The sequence below is a fragment of the Dreissena polymorpha genome, chromosome 2 (genome assembly GCF_020536995.1).
Source record: "Dreissena polymorpha isolate Duluth1 chromosome 2, UMN_Dpol_1.0, whole genome shotgun sequence".
Classification (NCBI taxonomy): domain Eukaryota; kingdom Metazoa; phylum Mollusca; class Bivalvia; order Myida; family Dreissenidae; genus Dreissena; species Dreissena polymorpha.
Genome location: NC_068356.1, coordinates 80,705,187 through 80,727,864, shown reverse-complemented (window position 1 = coordinate 80,727,864; position 22,678 = coordinate 80,705,187). Strand labels below are relative to the sequence as shown.

The 22,678-nt window shown below is 37.9% G+C and overlaps 1 protein-coding gene across 1 annotated transcript in view; it reads left to right on the top strand.

The window, feature by feature from the left end:
• The window catches only part of LOC127867764 (uncharacterized), a 56,171-nt gene that overhangs the window by 3,818 nt on the left and 29,675 nt on the right, over window positions 1-22,678 (top strand). The window contains exons 2-4 of the mRNA XM_052409147.1: window positions 2,305-2,454; window positions 8,397-9,545; window positions 10,155-10,316. Of these exons, the coding sequence (XP_052265107.1) occupies window positions 2,319-2,454; window positions 8,397-9,545; window positions 10,155-10,316 (1,447 nt within the window). The 5' untranslated portion in view covers window positions 2,305-2,318. The remainder of the gene's footprint in view (window positions 1-2,304; window positions 2,455-8,396; window positions 9,546-10,154; window positions 10,317-22,678) is intronic.

Sequence of the window (22,678 nt, the reverse complement as noted above, 5' to 3'; positions counted from 1 at the left end):
GCTGAATTAAATTGAACGGTGATAATTAATCAATTTGTTTTTTTACTCCCAAACTATCCTGAACGACAGCAGCGTATTTTAATTAAAGGGATACGAGAAAAACAAGAGCGGTTTAATTGTATTTAAAGTCTAATTAATCGCATATGCATATGTCAAATAAATAGGCGACTCAAATAAATACTGGTACACGTTTTGTTCATTGCTATTCTAGATATCCTTAAAAGAGCATTCAATTAAATTAAGCAAATTTTTTTTTTTGGAAAGTGACAAAAATTTTTTTCAGTCAGACCGATTTTAGTGGGTCGGTCGGGTTATGCCAAACAAAAGAATTTTTAAGGATGGCCTTATGGTTTGCGCTCTGTGCGTCTGTCTGTCTGTGAGTCTGTCTGTCACACTCAGGCCCTGAAGAATTTTTCCAGAGCCATTTGCCCTGCAGGGCGAGTAGGTCTGACAATCCACTCGCCCTTCACTTTAATCTACTCGTCCTGCATTTAAAAAAAAATATATTTATAGTTATGATCAACCAGAACCTTTTAACCTACGTAACATAGTGACACTTAACTGCAAACAAATTAACTACATTATCTGATGGATTTTATTTGCTTTCCTTACGTTTTCTGCACCTGTTTCCTTTTCTCAATACTTTCCGCTTCTCGTTTTGATGACCTTTCTTTCTGTTCCCTGTCTCCACCACCTTGCAGATATTTAAAAATAGAACCATTTTCCATGCTGAGTTTTAATATTTCAGACGAACTTTTACTGAAAGACAAGCTTGATTGACAAATGGTTACAATATGGTAAATTTTGGCTAAGGCTTCTGATCACAAATTATTCTGTTTATTAATAATTATTTTTCTGTTTATTTTTAATTAAATATAAGAAGTATTATAACTAACCAGTTATGTATTTTTATTATTATTGATATTTACATTAAAATGAAATTTTATTCATCACGGAATGACCAATATATTTAACTGTTTTTTTCACTTTTAATCAATTAGCTAAGAGCACTGACACCTTCGAAAAGAGCGCAGCACATTACGAGAATTATTTTTACTGTGCCCATTGACGTCATTTTTCATTGTCAAAACGAAAGTGCAGTTTTTTTGTGTACTAAATCTATTTTTGTTAGTTCGAAAAATTGTTCGCAATTTGTATCGATGTGGCAGGAGTTCTGGAACTGAATTTATATTTCTCAACTTGAAAAACAGCACTCGCACGTTCGGTCGAGTATTTAACAAACTTTACTGGCCCGACCGTCAACTTCACTCGCATATGCGAGCGGTCGAGTGGATTCTTCAAGGCCTGACACTTGTCTGGATCCTGCGATAACTTTAAAAGTTCTAAATATTTTTTCATGAACTTTGCAACATGGATAGATGGCAATATGGACACGATTCATGTCATTTCATTTTGTTCCTACGTCAAAAATTGTGGTTGCTATGGCAACCAAAAAATAAATAATTGAAAATGGTGGAGTTTCTGACAATGGTGGAGCGGGTAGGGGACCATATTGCTTGACAATAGACTTGTTTAATTTGTGTTTAAAAATTTAAAGATTATGTCAAGTGGAATGTGCATGGAAAAGAATATTAACTAAATAGTAACTTGAGTGTAAGAGGAAATTAAAGAAGCACTTTATAATATACATTTAAACATTCAATTAAACATGCACTTTTTATCAATTTGAATACTGTTATGTAAAATCTCATTTATAATGTTCCATTTTTCCCAATATCTCTGTATTTTGACAATCTAAATGCCACAGAATGTAAAACATAAAGCAAAAAAAAAGCTCACTGATATTTGAATATCCTTCATTTTAATTGACATGAAATTGTTATCTTAACCATTCATGCATCATCATTTAAAATACAAGTCTCATAAGTATTGTGTACACATTGGCTTGTTTAATAAACATGGCAATAAATATGGACTATTAGCTAGAATGGTGTTCTGAGCACTCGTCAGTTTTTAAACCACACACAAATCTGCATTCCATTAGTACACCAAAGCAGGCATGTCAGTAAGACTTAAACATCTTTTTATGTGAATGTCTTGTTATTGCTAACTTCTAGGTGGTATGAGCTGTAGCAAGTTAATGAAGACTGCAAATTGCAGCTGATTGAGCATTCTTGAATTATGAAATTCTGTTGGTGTTGGGAAAATCAAAAGGAGGATGGAGAATAGGGCTTAAAGTCAGGCCAGCAGGATTGGGCAAAAAAGCCTGCTTACATATTAACATTGCTTGCTTTGACACAAAATATACCATATAAGAAGTCTGTATTTTCTTTTATGTTGCAGGTGAGATTTTAACAATGATGGACCTTGGCTCTGTGAAGAAAGATTTCAGCAATCTTCTGTCCCAGGTCCAGCCATGGACACTGTCACACTTTGTGATGTGGCTGGACATCAAAGTTGCAGAATACAAGGTGTTTGGGCGTATGATAATGGGTAGGTTTCCTTTAGAGTTATTTTTAGGTAACCTGTCAGAGCAAATAGTGCTCAAGGTTAGCTATTAGTAACCATCACCTTATGTCCGGGGTTGTGTGTTGTCCAGCATGTGGTGTGCGTCGTCAACTAGCTTGTTACCACTCAAGAGGCTTGTTACCACTCAAGTCAAAAGGCCACAGTTTTAATCCAATCTTGATGAAACTTGGTCAGAATGTTTATCTGAACAATATCTAAGCAAGGTTTGAAGCGAATGCCAATGGCTAGTTATACTTTTTATGCCCCCGGATCGAATGATCGGGGTATATTGTTTTCGGCCTGTCTGTCTGTTATTGTATGTCTGTATGTCTGTCTGTCTGTCTGTCTGTCACAAACTTTAACCTTGGTTAAAAATTTGCAATAAATTTTGTAATATTGAAAATAGCAACTTGGTATTTGGCACAGTTTTTTTGCCTTCTTTGGACGGGTCCGGTAAACGGACCCGTTTCCAATGACCTATGGACCCGTTCCCAAAATGAACCGGACCCGTCCCAATTTCCGAAAAAATACAAAAAATCCCAATCAAAAGAGATAAGTGAAATTCATTTCGCCCTTATTTTAAAGTAAATCCACAAACAATACCTGTAAAGCTCCCATTTAAATTCCAGCAAACAATGTATTTCCTCACACTCGATTAAAATAAATATGAATAATCCAATCATGTCAAATCTCCGATTGTTTTCACACATTGCATCCTCTATGGAGCAAATGTATTAATGCTGTATCTGACAGTACTGCATGCTGCCGGTAGCGTAGTATTGATCAATGCCTTTTCGCCATTTGCCACCTGCTGAGAGTATTACAAGTTTACAGTTTTAACTCCTAGAAATCGGCCCCAACATCAAAGACCGTTGATGTCTACCGACAGCATTGCTTGCAGACTATTTTGAGGGATCGGTTTAATTGATGTTATTTGGGAACACTGTGGTGATTGTCAAAGACTTGTGTTTTTAAATTGTGTTATTGTTGTTTCTACTGGAATTTGATAATAGGGTAATTATAATGTTTTATTTAGAAGACAAAATTAATAATTAATGTATAATACCAAAAGTACCCCCCCCCCCCTCCAAAAAAATAAAAATTTATGCCCCCGGTAGGGTGGCATAAAGCAGTTGAACCGTTCGTCAGTCAGTATGTCAGTATGTGTGTATGTCAGTCTGTCCGTCCGTCTTAACGTTGGCCATAACTTTTGTATTATTGAAGATAGAAACTTGATATTTGGCATGCATGTGTATCTTATGGAGCTGCACATTTTGAGTGGTGGAAGTTCAAGGTCAAGGTCATCCTTCAAGGTCAAAGGTAAAAATAAAATAAATTGAAAGCGGCATTCTCATGAAGCTGCACATTTTGAGTCAGGGTTCCCGCTGTCGATCGCCATTGGCGCCAATTGCGACAAAATAAAAAATCTGGCGACAAAATTTCGTAAATGACGATTTTAAAAAAATCGTCATTTTTCTGCATTTATATTTTCTTAAAATGACAAAAGACGCTGTGTTTACCAGCCGCTTTACGGCAGTCGTAATACTATAGATTTCCATGATGTAAGCGATACAGCTGTTTTCAATGGAGCGTGGAGCTGACTGCATACTACCGCAAAGTGGCATGTTATGGTGATAATTGCGATTATCTGGAGTGATGTTGCAAGTTATCTTAATTGGTCGGCAGTTTTATTGCATCAGAGATAAGGCAATATTGAAACATGCCGACTTTGCGCTTAAATGTGAAGTGTTTGTCACAGTGTACGAAGCAGATTCAAGACCATTAAATTGACAACAATGACAATCAAAAAGGTAAGTATCGATTGTTTTTAGAAAAATCGGGTGTAATTATAGAAAATTGTAAAACATTTTACCCGTATTGGTTCTGGTTAAACAGTGACATATTTCTGTTTCACTCGTCAAAATGGCATATTCAGAGTGTAAAACGACTTTTAAAAAGTGAACATTAGATTCTCCTAATTTTGAGACTCATTCAAAATGCAAACGTTCCCCTCCCTAACATTCACCAGCTAACAAACAAAAACCAAACAAACAGTTGTTTATCAGAATTTTATTTCCTTCAATATGATTTCCAACACACAATCTATGCTGTGTGAACTCTTTATATCCTCATCACTTATCAATTCACTCACTACCGAATGTACTGTTTTAAGAAAGGTAAACATAGTTAAGCACATTTATATTATTCATATACTACACATTAATTGATTATTATTAGTTTAATATTAATATTATATCTCCCTTTTTGTATTTTCAGAATACCATAAAGCTTATGAAGCACCAATACTGTGGCAACATAGTCAGGCTGCTAAGAAGGTGTCAATCAACAAGAGTTACAACTGATTGAATGTGCCTTTATTTAATGAACAATTTTAAATGTGTTGTTATTATAAATACTACTGTTATTAAATCAATTCCTTTAACATACTGTAAATGCTCATTTTTTTGGTATTATAATAACATGATCTTCATCGCCCAAATGTTGCCCCAGTGTGGCGACAACTTTTTTAATTTGGCGAAAGTAAGTGGCGACAACTTTTGAAAGCCCAGAGGGAACCCTGTGAGTGGTGGAAGTTCAAGGTCAAGGTCATCCTTCAAGGTCAAAGGTCAATTTTTTTATTTTTTTATTTTGTTCAAAGCGGCCCAATAGGGGGCATTGTGTTTCTGACAAACACATCTTGTTATTTTTAGTTTTTATTTAAATTGTGGGTTGGATGGGTAGTGTATGTAAATACAATTTATATTGAGCACTTTCATGCACAATGAATGCCGTAAGAGGGTTGTTTATTGTGTTGTTTTCTTCATACTTGATTGTTGATTTTATTTACAATAAATAGAATTGAATCAGCAGAATTCATAATCATCAATGCACGTCTTGTATTCAGCAATTTTAAAGGGTAAAATAATGCAACTAATTACAACACAATCTGTGTTTCGATAGCATGTTGTTGTTTGTGCGTGACTGTGGATAAAAGTTTATGATGCTTTCCTGTGTCATTTAAAGCTGAAAAAAGTTAAACAAAGTCATTAAAATACTATTCTTCAATTGGTACAATTCACAACTTGAATTTTCCCAATTAAAAGATTTCGTGACTTGGTTTTTTCCCAATTTGATTCCACGACGCGCAAAATTCCCAATGGCATGGGTACCGGACCCGTTCCCAATTGGGTGAAAAAAATCACTGTGGCATGCATGTTTATCTCATGGAGCTGCACATTTTGAGTGGTGAAAGGTCAAGGTCATCCTTCAAGGTCAAAGGTAAAAAAGCGTAGCATTAGGGGGCATAATCGCATTGTGTTTCTGATAAACACATTTCTTGTTTCCATTTAAGAAGAAAATGGTACAAAGATAAATTGAGTGTTTATTTTCATTTTAATCAAGCGTTTGTTGATATAGATTTAAAGTACCGATGTGTTGTGTAAGATGTAGAGTCTGGCATTTTGCCCTCAATCCAGGTTTTTTTTTTACTTAGAAAGTGACGCCGATATTCGGCGTCTTCCCCTACCAGAATTTTTTCCCCTCAAAATAAAATTTCCCCTCCAAAAATATCATTTTTCACCTAAATATAATATTTTCCCCTCAAAGAAATGTTTGTTTTTCTTTGGGCAGTCGACACTTATTGAATTTGTACCATGTACAACGATCTCTCTCTCTCTCTCTCTCTCCTGACGAACACACAAATCTGGGAACCCCAGTGATTCTTAATATAGCTCATAAATTACGTCATGGAAACTGGGCAACTAACTGTAATAATCACGTGACTATTTTACTGGATTCCCGTGTTGCGCGAGAAGGGTATTTCGTCAATAAATTAACCGAAAACCAGTCGAATTTTCATCCGGAATATGTGAAAGCCAAGATGTAAACGTGAAAAAAGAAAAAAATGTCTCACAATTTGCGTTCATACACGAAAAAAACAACATTCAGAATCAGAAAATACTAAACGCATCAAAGTATTTTTTTAGAATGAATAATCGAAAATCGTTGAAACCCAGCATTATTCGTAGGTAATTAACATCGAACATTGTGAAAGTGAAAGTAGAAAATCGGCAGCTGCCGCACCTTCCCCTTCAAATACTGTAGCAGATTTAGATCGTCTACCCACTCTTCATGAAATTAAAAAAAAAAATTGACATCGTCCCCCGGCCCCAGTACAGAAATACAGTTGAAAACATTTCCAATTATTAGATCTACCTCTGCAACTTTATTTAGGACTTTGACATACTTGTTAATGTGTTTAAAATCAAAAAGGACAGAGACATGCCTCTGTAGATGAGTAATTGATATTGAAATAAACAGTTTTAATTTTTTCCCCAAATATGTCTCTTTCGCATTCTATTTTCCCCTTTCACCCAGCATCCAGCGTCTTCCCCTTTTCCTAAAAAAACCCTGCCTCAATCACAGCAACTTGTTCCGAACTTGGCTCTAACATATAAAATAATGTTACAAATTAGTTATTTGTCTAGACCTGGACGGATTTAACTTGTCGATGCAGTGTCAACCGTTTTAAAGTGGGGGTTATAATGTTTAAAACCAGGCGTTATACTGCAATTGGCGTCTGTCCAGCCTTGTCACACTGCTTTGCACTGGAGAGCTTACTGAGTTAAAATGCCTGCAAATTACACTAGACGGTATTCTGAATCAGCAATCTGATTTCGGCATAAATTATTTATACATAGGATTCCAGTGATATTTTATTTTTAAACAATGTTAACTTATCGAGAATCCAGGTCAGCTCCTGTATCAGGGGTGTCAATTTTCCGGATTATTCCGGAAATCCGGATTTGAGCCGTCCAGGGTTGATTTTGAGGTGAATGTAAATCCGATGAGTTTGTTTAAGGCGGGTGGGGGTAGGGACAAAATTCTTTTAGTGCGGGATCATTTCAGAACGAATATTGTTATAGCATCGTCGGCATTCCGGACAATTGCGCTTGGTACCGATTTTATTTATTGATATCTGATTGGTAAGCGGCTGGCACTGACATGAGCAGGCACTGGCAAAGTAAAGCACTGCAATATCATATTTTAAAACAATATGTTAATCAAATTATATATTGACTGCGTATTTGCTAGGTTACTGGTTACTGGTTTTCATTTTCTGCAGTAAAACGATATGCATATTTTATTTCATTTGCAAATGATGTATCGCGACATGTTTTCGGACAGTCGTTTTCGGATACGCTGGTTTGTTAATTACATTTCGAAGTTCTTAATATCATTTGTTTAGAATGACAAATACACCTGTGGTGTTACGGATGGTTTGGTTAATAATATTTCGCATTGTACTCACCAGAAATTGCACCTAGAAAGACTATAAAAAAAAGAACAATAAGCTAGGGCTCTGGGGGTTGGGCCCTCTCTTCCCTTTATCCTACGGCTTAATTTTCCGGATTTCAAATTTGGGCCAATTGACACCCCTGCTGTATGCACCCTAGTGGTGATACACCGAATATAACGAGTGGTTACGATTGCAAAAAGTGTCACATATTATTAGAGAGTATAATAATGATTGTGTTGAAGAACTCAATTTGGTCCATTTTGTAGATAAAAAATTCCTTACTTTGCCATTTTATCAATTTAAAAATCCCAATTTGACTAGACTCCTTTTCCCGAAATGGCCTGGAAACCCACTGAGTTTTAATTTGTGTAACGTGAAATTATGTCACCTTGTTATATCTTATAAAAACGTGGTATTCACTATAGAGGCCACATTTATGATTCAATCTTGATGAATGTTTATTTAGAGTCTTAGACAATATCAAAACCATGTTCGAATCTGGTTCATGTTCCTCCAAATCTTAAAATAAGGTCACCTGGTCAAATCTTAAAAAAATTATTGAATTGTAACAACCAGTTATTGCACATCTATTCTATGTAAATGTGAACTGTGCCAATAACTATTTCAGATAATACGCCCAATGACACTCCCCAATGGCTGAGAGCAAGTGCAGATTATCTAGAGCAGCAACAGAAAGAGGCCCAGGCGCAGGCTGCTTCTAGCGGGGACAAGGACCTTTCGCCCACTGTACCCCACATCTCCCAGCCTCCTTTGTCGCCCCATACAGTGCACAGCCTCGCCTCTCTACGACCATCTCTACAACAGTTTACCTCAAACTATGACCCACTTGCGTACCCATCTAGTGCCAGTATGCTTTACGCAGTTTCAACAATGAACACTACTGTAGTGTCACCCTCCATTTCACCAGCAATATCAGGTATTAATACAGCCCACATGTTGACAAGTGCAACTAAATCAACTGACACGTTTCAGAAGCCAGCAGTACCGATAACGTCTCCAGAACTTGTAGCATTTCAGCACGGGTCTCAGCGGATACCACCAATATCTCATCTCTCGCCAAAACATATCAGACAGTCACATTTAGAGAGTCTGTCCATGTCATTGCCTGTGTCTCTGTCTGCTGTAAAAGAATCTCTGTCCACTGCAGAAGTGGAGTCTCAGATTGCCGCTTTAGAATCACAGATTGCTGCTGTAAACAGAAGCCTGAAGCAGTCAGCACAAGTGACTGGAATTATGGAAACTCCCTCGTCCTCAACCACCAGTAAATCAGGTCGTCGAAAAGCTGACACCACCACCTACTCTGACGAGTCCTCCCCAACCTTTATCCCACCTATTAACCCAAAAAAATCTCGCCAACAGTCGCCAGTGAGAGCTGTGACCTCCACATCTGCTAGTATGGAAGGCGCTTTGCCTCCACTGCATGCGAGTATGGACATGCTTGCGAGGTTGCACAGACTTGACACAGAATCTATTCCAGAGTCACTTAGATCACAAAACATCCAGTCGACGTTAGAGGCATTCGAGGCATTGCGGACACAAACGTTTCCCCCTTCGTCAGTTGTGGGCGATGTGCAAAGCAGTGCGCATGATATGAGCTTGCATCACATGTCAGTTGACCGTGAACAAATGGCAGCTTATGTGAACACTGTTGAACAAGAACAGCCATATGGGCTGGCCGATAGAGAACAAACATACACTCCTTCATCGGACACTGCTTCCATCAACTACTCACATCAGCAGGAAGTCAGGGTCAAAGGTTAGTAGCAAGTTGATATGAGCCGTGCTCTGGGAATACAGGGTTTCATGCATGTCAATAAAGCAACGTCCCAGATTAGCCTTTGAAGTCCGCACAGGCTAATCAGGGACAATACTTTCAGCCTTAATTGTATATTTTGTTTAAAGGAAATTACTTCTTTACAAAAATTAAGTGTAGGCGAAGTGTTGTCCCTAATTAGCCTTTATGGACTGCACAGGCTTATTTGGATAACACCCTGTTTTCTCAAAGTGAGTCTCATATGTACATGGGTCATTTAAACAGAACCATGATGGACCAAGTTGTTATAACTTTAATCATTTACTAAATGAAACGTTATTAAATTTTGGAAAAGAATAAACAAAATGCTTTCATTAACTTTGCTACAAAGGCTTACATCTATAGACCCAGTTAAAAACTTTGTGCTGATTTTAAACACTGTTATCATACCAAATTTGTTTCTCAGTTTAAAAAAGTATGCACTTCCTGTCATTGTGATGTGAAAGTGGCTAAAATATGTTGGACATTGCCGCACCCACAGTGGTAATAAGCATTTATTTTTTAGCAAATAATGACATATATTAATGGACATTTGTTTCTCTACATGATCAGTGGAGGCGGGTCATTCAGATGAGGACAGCATGGGTGACATCAACGCTCTCAAGGTCATGACTCCTGACATTGGGGGTCAGGCTGAGGTGGGAGATGGGCAGGATGACGGGGCATATCCTGTCTCCATGTATGCTGTGGGAAACAACGGCCAGGGGAACACTGGTAAGAGAAAGTCTGTCAGATTAGCCTTTTCTATCCTGGTTTATTGATGCTGGACACCACTGTCCATTGTCTACGTAAGCGTTACTGATCGCCGAAATCGCCATTGGCGATTACAATTCCTAGCTGGCGATTAAAAATAAGATTTTGATAAATTGGCGATTGAAAAAAATAGATCCTATGCTTTTTTAATGCACAATCTAACTGCCTGTTTTCAGGCTGTATAAATTGCCAGAAACATCGATAAGATTACACAGATAACACCCTTACCGGAAAGGCCCCAGGGGATATTGACGACCGCCTAGGTCAATAATCCGCATGGCTAATGTCTTAATTTGTCACGCTTTACACTGCGACCAGACTTTTTCGAAAATTTGGGTTACTAGGCGATTTACGTGATGACTGAATCACTGAAGCGTGCTGTGTAATGACCTATAGATGTAACAATTCAACGTTATCGAATTGACCAGTACAGAATTGTCATTTAATAAGATGGGCGGAGTTATGGCATTATTGACATAGCCACTATAAACTTATTTCCCAAGAAACAGCGATTTTGATTTGACTTGAAAAACCGATTTAGAAAGTTAATTGCAGATTCCGGGAAAAATGGATGCTTTGATCTACGTGTTTATACACCCGTTTTTAAAAATGGGACGTATTATAGTTTCACGCTTGGCGGGCGGCGGGCGGCGTCCACAGCAGTGTCCGCTCTCTAATTCAAATAGTTTTCATCCGATCTTCACCAAACTTGGTCAGAAGTTGTATCAAGACAATATCTAGGTCAAGTTGAATATGGGTCATGCCGGGTCAAAAACTAGGTCATGGGGTCACTTAGTGCATTTCAAGGATTTAGCATGGTGTTTGCTCTCTCAATGAAGTAGTTTTCATCCGATCTTCACCAAAGTTGGTCAGAAGTTGTGTCTAAATGATATCTAGGTCGAGTTCAATAATGGGTCATGCTGGATCAAAAACTAAGTCACGAGGTCACTTGAGGCATTGAGCATGGTGTCCGCTCACTCATTGAAGTAGTTTTCATCCGATCTTCACCAAATTTGGTCAGATATTGTATCAAGACAAGAGCTAGGTCAAGTTCGAATATGGGTCATGCTGGGTCAAAAACTAGGTCGCTGGGTCACTAAGTGCATTTCAAGGATTTAGCATGGTGTCCGCTCTCTAATTGAAGTAGTTTTAATCCGATCTTCACCAAATATGGTCAGTAGTTGTGTCTAAAGGACATCTTGGTCAAGTTCAAATATGGGTCATTCCGGGTTAAAATTTAGGCCACTAGGTCACTAAGTGCATTTCAAGCATTTAGTATGGTGTTCAAAACCTTCAAACGGGCGTTTCTCTTGTGACAGTTTGGCAATCTTGTTCTAGATGCAACCCTGCATATCCCCAAATAGCAACATTGGATGCTAGCCAAAGTCAGTTATGACATTATTCCTGTCAAGTCTCATGGTTTTTATGCCCCCAGTAGGAGGGCATATAGTGATCAGACTGTCCTTCCGTCTTTACGTCACACTTTGCGTTTAGGTTTCGAAAAATGCTCATACAGTACACTCCAGGCGTTTTTCCCAAAAAACGCGCTCACTCCACGTTTATTTACCTGCTAGAGAGTGTTTACGCGGAGTTTGAAAGCGAGGTAAAACGGGGCTTTCCTCAGAGTTCGCTAATACCGCCGCGTGTATTACTTTAGCCTAGTCGGTAAATGCAGACAATTTCCGTTCTTATCAGCGACTGCTGCGCAGCACCGCGTTAGCAGTGTGCTACTGGGCATGCCAAAAAATAAAAACATTGTTATAAAAAATTGTTTAAATACTGCATAAAAATAAAGATTATTGTATAGAAAATTAATACGTATAAAAATTATGTTTTTTTAAATCACAGGTATGTCTACAATATGAATGAATAAACGACATGTCCAGCGTTTTGACAAATTAGTATTTAAATCATAACACATATAACACAAGGATAAATGTTCCGTACAATTTCCAAATGAGAATAATAATAAGTAATCCGAAACACACTACGATTTTTAATGTTAAAGCTAGATGATACAATTTTGTAAATGTGTTAAATTGTAATAGATTGATAAATTATGTTACAATAACACATAATAGTCAAGAAAAATTATACATTAAAGACGAATTTCATAAAATGCAGCAAAGACAAATTACCGACCTGCGCCGATTGCGACGAAGATAATTCGTACATATTTTCCTACAATAACGGAAGCATTCGTCTTTTTAGTAAGTGTTTGTGTGTCGTATGAATAGATTTCGCTGCGAAATTTAAAATGAACCGATAAACTAAATTTTGATTCACATCGTACATGCATGATTTACATGGTGGCGAATTCGACTGTACAGCCTTTTTCGATTTCAGAATAAAATATCTGGCTTATTTTGCAATTAACTTTTATTTTAATTTATATTAAAATATATGTTTATAAGTTTTTAACACATTTTATATAAATTAATGGATATTTGACAAAATCGTATAATCTTGCTTTAAAACGACGTTTACAAATGCTTTCAATATACAGTCATCATGTATATTTCCCGACAATAGTGCTTGAAAATTATGCTGAAATGTACAAGGTGAAGGTATACTCCTGCAAAGCGTGCGTGTATTGATTTTTTGATACAAATTTTGTAGCCAGAGAACACTTAATTCTGTTGATTTCAGTTAAAAGTTTTTTTGGTATTTTTAAACAAAATTATATCACGAATAAATTGATATTTCCTCCAAAATAATTTCAAATCGAACATGCCGAATCTTTATCGTTACGGTATTTTAGTAGAGTAATTATTTTAACAGTAATTGTTCTGTAAACTGATTAAAGAAGACATCTGGGCGGAACTGGATTTTGTGTTTGACGTTATGAAAACACGCAAAGCTTGTCTACTGATCTATTGTGTAGACTGCTGTCTGCGGTGTTTTGACAAAAGGGATTAACATGTGTGAATGTCACTCTGCTGATTTGGTCCATAATTACTGGTAAACATTGTTTTGAATGTTGACGCAATTAGAATACAACGGTGAATATATAATGGCACTATCAACTCCATAGTTACAACCTTCTTTTAGCAATCAATGGAATAACCTACCTACAAAGAGAAAAGAAATGCATTAGTGAGCAGAGAATCGACTTTGTTCCGACAATTAAAACCATTCCTTATGCATTCGTTGAACATGTTTACTTGAGTAAGTTATGCCTTCAGACAGGAAGCGGCTTTCCTTTGATAACGTCAAACTGTCAATTCGCACAGATTTGCGAGACTTTTAGGGTCCTTGGTCATTTGTTTACATGTTCAGTATATGTTCGATCTATCTTGGTCGTTGTTTTTAGCTCACCTGTCATGAAGTGACATGGTGAGCTTATGTGACCGTGTGATGTCCGGCGTCCATTGTGTGTGCGTGTGTGTGTGCGTGCGTCCGTCAACAATTTGTTTGTGTAGACAGTAGAGGTCACAGTTTTCATCCAATCTTTATGAAATTTGGTCAGAATGTTTATCTTGATAAAATCTGTGTTGGGATTGTATTTGGGTCATCTGGGTTCAAACACTAGGTCACTAGGTCAAAAACTAGGTCAAATAATAGAAAAAAAACCTTGTGTAGACAATAGAGGTCGCAGTTTTCATCCAATCTTTATAAAATTTGGTCAGAATGTTTATTTTGATGAAATCTGGGTTGGGATTGTATTTGGGTCATCTGGGGTCAAAAACTAGATCACTAAGTCAAAAACTAGGTCAAATATTAGAAAAACCTTGTGTAGACAGTAGAGGTCACAGTTTTCATCCACTCTTAATGAAATTTGGTCAGAATGGTTATCTTGATGAAATCTGGTTTGGGATTGTATTTGGGTCATCTGGGGTCAAAAACTAGGTCACTAGGTCAAAAACTAGGTCAAATAATAGAAAAACCTTGTGCAGACAGAAGAGGTCACAGTTTTCATCCGATTTTTATTTAATTTGGTCAGAATGTTTATTTTGATGAAATCTGGGTTGGGATTGTATTTGTGTCATCTGGAGTCAAAAACTAGGTCACTAGGTCAAAAACCAATTCAAATAATAGAAAAACCTTGTGTAGACAATAGAGGTCGCAGTTTTCATCCAATCTTTATGAAATTTGGTCAGAATGTTTATCTTGATGAAATCTGGGTTGGGATTGTATTTGGGTCATCTGAGGTCAAAAACTAGGTCACTAGGTCAAATAATAGAAAAACCGTCAACAATTTGTTTGTGTAGACAGTAGAGGTCACAGTTTTCCCAGGGGTCATCTGGGGTCAAAAACTAGGTCACTAGGTCAAATAATAGAAAAACCTTGTATAGACAATAGAGGTCACAGTTTTCATCCAATCTTCATAAAATTTGATCAGAATGTTTATCTTGATGACGTCTGGGTTGGGATTGTATTTGGGTCACTTCGGGTCAAAAACTAGGTCACTAGGTCAAATAATAAAAAAACCTTGTGTAGACAATAGAGGTCACAGTTTTCATCCAATCTTTATGAAATTTGGTCAGAATGTTTATCTTGATTGTATTTGGTTAGTCAGGTGAGCGATTCAGGGCCATCATGGCCCTCTTGTTTTTAATGGTACAGTGCCTTCCCCAGGAATTTGTTCAGGCGCCCCGGGGGTGGGTTTGGGAGGGGTGCCCCCTCCCGACGTTGATTTTTTTTAAATTTAACGTGTCAATTCACGTTCTGTGGTGCGTTATAACTCAAAGAAAAACAGCGTCAAAAGACGTCATTTGGTGCGCTATGACTCTTCAAAAAAATCCCCCAGTCATTAAAAAATATATTTTTTTATATTGTTTAATTGTTTTAAAACTTTTCCGCACATATAGTAAAATCCCGACTGGAACGATTCCCCAATACATCCGTTTCAACCCGACTCTATTACTGTATACTTACTATTTTTCAAGTTTCTATTTATTACCCGATAATCCCGTTTATTCCGTTTTTATCAATCTCTTTCTGGTAAATATTTACGATAAAAGCTTTCAGTTATTTCTTTAACACAAACCTTGCCATTTTTTAAGTGACTATTTATAGATTTAATGAAATATTGCCTCTGAATATGCGTCAATCCTCTGACCAGTTGTGTGCTTGTTAAAACGCTCAATACACGCCATTTGTATACAATAGTCGCGACGTTGTACATGCTGCATAATTTTCGCGCTCTTTTTAATTGAGAAAAAGATTCGACACAAAATAAATTTGCACTGCTAATTTGAAGCAAAAATATTTAACGTTGCGGTAACATTTACATTCGGAAGTGTGTTTCGGATTAATAACGCGTTAACATCGACTTACGGTAATGGGTTTCGGATTACAAATTTAATTATTCCCATTTGAGATTTCAACAAATATTAACCGTTGCGTTATAAATTCAACGATAATTTGTTTTACGAGTCGAATAAATGTTTTGACGGAATTATGCATAAAATTCACGTTGTCCACGAGGATCACGGCCGGTTGCCATCATCAGTCTTCTAACTATCGATTATCGGACGAAACATTTACACGTGTGCGTAATTAATTCAACCAAAATTTGTTAAAGCGCATTACGTGTCGAATAAATGTCAGAAAAACGAGGTGAATCAGTTCTATAAATGGACATGATGAAATATACATGTACTGGAATTAAATAAATTGTTATCACATAATTGTAACCGCTATAATAATTAATTGTTTACCACTTGCAATTAATTTCTCGTATTAATTATGAGTCATAGGTAACACTTGTTTACAGTAAAAAGGTGTGATGATGATGCCCGAAACCGTCTTTAATGTTCTGTACTGTACTATTTACCGGTTTTATATTACACTACTTGCTAATCAAGCTGCGATAAACTCTTACTTCATGCCCGACGTCAATCAAAAATAATGGTCGATAGTTAACCCCACCCTCACAAGCATTCGCGTAACCGATTGGACGATGAACTTCACAGTTTGACGACTGGAAAGTTACCAGATACATCCTTGTCAGGATTTAAATGACCATGTAATGTGGCTAGAATAATCGATACGCGCGTCATGCTATTCTCTTATCAGTGGATTATCCATTACCCCATGTGGTGTTTATGGCGATAACTTGTGAAAGTAGGTACCGAGTGCTCTTTTAAAACAGGGAATATTGATACACTGATGGGGAAACCTTGATTTTTTTGGACAATCTCCACTTTCTTTTACTGAAGAATACACTGATCGGAAAATTTCACGCGCCCCGGGGACTCTGATTTCGAAATTCAAGCGCCCCGGCAAGGGGCGCTTAAATGGCCTGGGGAAGACCCTGTGGTATATTATTTATATATGTATATAAATAAATATATATATGTACTTGTAATAAATGTAACTTTATTTGAAAATCAGGAAGTCAAACAAAGTTAAATTGATCGTTATCTCGTAAAACACGTAGTTTCCCCGCGTTGCCAACGCCGAGGGCCGCCACGTCGGATTATCAATTTTGCCGATCGTTCAACGCGGCGTCCCAAATCATTTAAATGCTGCGTATCCCGAATTTTTCTTAATCTCCCTCGGCGTTACTGCACGCAGCATATGGAGGGAAATTGGGGAAAACGCGTGGAGTGTACTGTTACTTCTATGTCCCTTGAGATGTAACCTTTATATTTGGTATGCATGTGTATATGGACAAGGCCTTTCCATACGCACAAAAATTTTGACCCCTTTGACCTTGATGTTGAACTAAGGGTCCGTGTTTAGGTTTTGGAAATCTGTGTTAAGGTTACGAAAAAATGCTCATAACTTCTATGTCCCTTGAGATATAACCTTCATATTTGGTATGCATGTGTATATGGACAAGGCCTTTTCATACGCACAAAAATTTTGACCCCTGTGACCTTGACGTTGAACTTCGGGTCCGCTTTTAGGTTTCGAAATCTGAGTTTAGGTTTCGAAAAATGCTCATTTCTTCTATGTCCCTTGAGATATAACGTTCATATTTGGTATGCATGTGTATATGGACAAGGCCTTTCCATACGCACAAATTTTTTAACCCCTTTGACCTTGACCTTGAATTAAGGGTCTGTGTTTAGGTTTCGAAATCTGTGTTTAGGTTTAAAAAAAAGCTTCTATCAAGCGTTTATAGGGGGCATAAGTCATCCTATGGTGTCAGCTCTTGTTTGGCATGCAATGGCGGTCTCACTCTGACTTAGTAATTTCTCACGCATTTCTTCAAAAACAAAAAAACCCAAAAAAGTAATGATTGGATTTTATAAAATGTTGAATTATTATTACCAATACAGGTGGGCTGTTTTAGTTGTTTCTAACCTAAATACCACATGTACCGTAAACTTTTTAATGGCGTTAATGTATCATTTTCACGACGCAACTGATGTCTATGTAAACAAAAAAATTTGGCTGCAAAATGTCAGCAAGTGGCTCACCAGAGAAGAAAAAACTTCAAGCAAAAAAAAAAGCTAATTAAAAAAAATCTTAATTTTGCTCAGGAAATAGCCCCAAAACACACCACAGACGATCTAGGATCAAACAAATTTTCTGTGGGAGGGGGCCTGAGGGGGGGGGGGGGGGGGGGGAGTCATGCCCCCGGACCCCTCTTCGTTTGGTTTTTTTTCCTTAGCGCCAACCTAGCATTGTATGATAGACGGTAATTAGTTTTTGGAAGCAAACTATTTTGTACATCCTGAGCAAAATAATTTATTATTTGCTACTCAAATTGTCCTTATGTTAATTGTATTTATATATTTATATAACAAAAGATTGACTGTTGCAAATGCAAGCAAATTATTAGCTCATCTATTTTTTGAAAAAAAATTATGAGCAATTGTCATCACCTTGGCGTCTGCGTCGGCGTTGGCGTCCGGTAAAGTTATGCGTTTAGGTTCACTTTTCTCAGAAAGTATCAATGCTATTGCATTCAAACTTGGTACACTTACTTACTATCATGAGGGCACTGGGCAGGCAAAGTTAGATAACTCTGGCGTGCATTTTGACAGAATTATGTGCCCTTTTTATACTTAGAAAATTGAAAATTTTGGTTAAGTTTTGTGTTTAGGTCCATTTTATTCCTTAAGTATCAAAGCTATTGCTTTAATACTTGCAACACTTACTAACTATCATAAGGGGACTGTGCAGGCAAAGTAATGTAACTCTGACTGGCATTTTGACAGAATTATGTGCCCTTTTTATACTTAGAAAATTGAAAATTTGGTTAAGTTTTGTGTTCAGGTCCACTTTATTCCTAAAGTATCAAAGCTATTGCTTTCATACTTGCAACACTCAGTGCTCCAGCTAGGATTTGAAAAGGGCAAGGGGGCTCTTTTGTCAAAAGGGCACTTTCGACGCGCAGTATTTTGTCAAAAGGGCACTTTCGACGCGCAGTATTTTGTGAAAAGGGCACGTTCGAGCGCGCGGGTGTTTCTGGAATGCTTCCTAATGCATGTTAATTTATATGTTATAAATAATTGTATTATTCCCATTATTATTAAACCATTCAAATATAATGTCTACAATGAGGATTAAACTTATTACAATGTAATAAGAGATTTATGAATTATATGTAAAAAAAAAAAAAAAATTTTTTTTTTTTTTTTTTTTTTTTGTGGGGGGGGGGGGGGGCAGGGCGGAGTTTCGGGGGGGGGGGCAGGGCGGAGGTTCGGGAGGGCAGGGTGCGGCGCCCTTCGATTTAGGCCTAGCTGGAGCACTGAACACTTATTAACTATCATAAGGGGACTGTGCAGGCAAAGTTATGTAACTCTGACTGGCATTTGGACGGAATGATGGGTCCTTTCTACTTAGAAAATTGAAAATTTGGTTAAGTTTTGTATTTTGGTCCACTTTACCCCTAAAGTATCATAGATATTGCTTTCATACTTGGAACACTCGCAAACTATCATAAGGGTACAGTAAAAGGACAAGTTGCATAACTTTGGTTGTCATTTTTATGGAATTATGGCCCTTTTTATGTCCCCCACTATAGTAGTGGGGGACATATTGTTTTTGCCCTGTCTGTTGGTTGGTTGCTCTGTTGGTTGGTTGGTTTGCGCCAACTTTAACATTTGCAATAACTTTTGCAATATTGAAGATAGCAACTTGATATTTGGCATGCATATGTATCTCATGGAGCTGCACATTTTGAGTGGTGAAAGGTCAAGGTCATCCTTCAAGGTCAAAGGTCAAATATATGGGTCAAAATCGCTCATTTAATGTACACTTTTGCAATATTTCAATATTCAAGATAGCAACTTTATATTTGGCATGCATGTGTATCTCATGGAGCTGCACACTTTGAGTGGTGAAAGGTCAATGTCAAGGTCATCCTTCAAGGTCAGATGTCAAATATATGTGGCCAAAATAGCTCATTTTATGAGTACATGTACTTTTGCAATATTGAAGATAGCAACTTGATATTTGGCATGCATGTGTATCTCATGGAGCTGCACATTTTGAGTGGTGAAAGGTCAAGGTCATCCTTCAAGGTCAGAGGTCAAATATATGTGGCCCAAATCGCTAATTTTATGAATACTTTTGCAATATTGAAGATAGCAAACTTGATATTTGGCATGCATGTGTATCTCATGGAGCTGCACATTTTTAGTGGTGAAAGGTCAAGGTCATCCTTCAAGGTCAAATATATGGGTCAAAATTGCTCATGTAATGTCACTTCTGCAATATTGAAGCTAGCAATTTTATATTTGAAATGCATGTGTATCTCATGGAGCTGCACATTTTGAGTGGTGAAGGGTCAAGGTCATCCTACAAGGTCAAACGTCATATAGGGGGACATTGTGTTTCACAAACACATCTTGTTTGACTTAGTAACTTTGAATATATGGTTAAATTTTGTGTTTCGATCCACTTTACTTCCAAAGTATCAAGTCTATTGCTTTCAAACTTCAAATACTTTCATGCTATCATGAGGTTACTGAACCTGGCAAGTTGAATTTTACCTTGACCTTTGAATGACCTTGACTCTCAAGGTCATATTATTAAATTTTGCTAAAATTGCCATAACTTGTTTATTTATGATTAGATTTGATTGATACTTTGACAAAACTACTCTTACCTGACATACCACAATAGACTCCACCCAAACCATCCCCCGTGCCCTCCCCCCCCCCCCCCCACGAATCCCCCCCCCCTATTTTTTTTTTTTTTTTTTTTTTAAGATCATCTCACAATGACCACCACACCCTCACCACTATACCCCCCCCCCCCCCCCCCCACCCCACCCCCCCCACAATTTTTTTTTTTTGAAACGGTTAAAAAAACACAAATATTTATTTTTATTATTTTATGTTTGAAATACCGTCCAACCATGCACCCAAGAATTCCCCCCCCCCCCCTAATTTTTTTTTATAAGATCATCTCACAAATGACCACCACACCCTCACACTATACCCCCCCCCCCCCCCCACCTCCCCCATTTTATTTTTTTTGAAACGGTTTAAAAAACACAAATATTTCTTTTTATTATTTTATGTTTTGAAATACCGTCCAACCATCGCACCCAAGAATCCCCCCCTCCCCTCCCCCCCCCCCCACCAACCCCCCCCCCCCCCCCACCAACCCTGATTTTTTTTTTTCAGCATTTTTGGAAGATAATGTAATAAATGTCCACACCCCTCTTCACTCCACCCCTCCCTCCTTTGTGATTGAAAATGAGAGTCCCTTCACCTTTATAAAGAAAATAGATGAGCGGTCTGCACCTGCAAGGCGGTGCTATTGTTTTTAGCTTGCCTTGACCGATTTACTTTTAATGTTGAGATATGGATTTCATATTATTCTGACGTTTAAAACTAGCCATTTTTTTCTACTTTATCCTAAAACATTTTAAACTAGAAATGGCGCGGCAGAGGCCGACGCATATCCCCACGCTGCATGTTTGACCCAGGGGCGCCCCATGGTTGGTAATGGGTCCGTGCATAGTTGAGATTGACCGTATTGTCATAAGAGAAGTTCAGTATCAATTAGAAGTGAATCGGTGTAGAAATGAAGAAATTATAGTAAAAGACAAGTTTGGGTGGGTGTGGCCTATTATGGGCGGGGCGCCCCAGGGTTGGTAAAGGGGCCATACATAATTGAGATTGACCTTATTGTCATAAGAGATGTTCAGTATCAATTTGAGGTAAATCGGTGTAGAAATGAAGATATAGTAAAAGGCAATTTTTGGGTGGGCGTGGCCAATGTGGATGGGGCGCCCCAGGGTTGGTAATGGGGCCATGCATAGATGAGATTAATTGTATTGTCATAAGAGAGGTTCAGTATCAATTTGAAGTGAATCGGTGTAGAAATGAAGAAATTATAGTAAAAGGCAATTTTGGGTGGGCGTGGCCTCTGTGGGTGTGGCCTATTATGGGCGGGGCGCCCCAGGGTTGGTAATGGGGCCATACATTGAGATTGACCGTATTGTCATAAGGGAAGTTCAGTATCAATTAGAAGTGAATCTGTGTAGAAATGAAGAAATTATAGTAAAAGGACAATTTTGGGTGGGTGTGGCCTATTATGGGTGGGGTGCCCCAGGGTTGGTAATGGGGCCTTACATAGTTGAGATTGACTGTATTGTCATAAGAGATGTTCAGTATCAATTTGAAGTAAATCGTTGAAGAAATGAAGAAATTATAGTAAAAGGCAATTTTGGGTGGGCGTGGCCTATGTGGGCGGGGCACCCCAGGGTTGGTAATGGCGCCATGCATAGTTGAGATTGACTGTATTGTCATAAAAGAGGTTCAGTATCAATTTGAAGTGAATAGGTGTAGAAATGAAGATATTATAGTAAAAGGCAATTTTGGGTGGGCGTGGCCTACGTGGGCAGGGCGCCCCAGGGTTGGTAATGGGGCCATGCATAGCTGAGATTGACCGTATTGTCATAAGAGAGGTTCAGTATCAATTTGAAGTGAATCGGTGTAGAAATGAAGAAATTATAGTAAAAGGCAATTTTGGGTGGGCGTGGCCTATGTGGGCGGGGTGCCCTAGGGTTGGTATTGGGGCCATGCATAGCTGAGATTGTGCGTATTGTCATAAGAGAGGTTCAGTATCAATTTGAAGTGAATCGGTGTAGAAATGAAGAAATTATAGTAAAAGGCAATTTTGGGTGGGCATGGCCTATGTGGCAGGGGCGCCCCAGGGTTGGTAATGGGGCCATGCATAGTTGAGATTGACCTTAGTGTCATAAGAGAGGCTTAGTATCAATTTGAAGTAAATCGGTGCAGAAATGAAGAAGTTAATGTAAAATAACATAAAAAAATGAGTGAATATCTCTGACCCGGCCCTGTCCCAACCCCCATAACTTTTGACCCAGGGGTCAGATCAAGATTCCGTCACAGTCACCGTCGCACATATGCTCATAGCTACCATGTATGTAAGTTTCAAGGTTC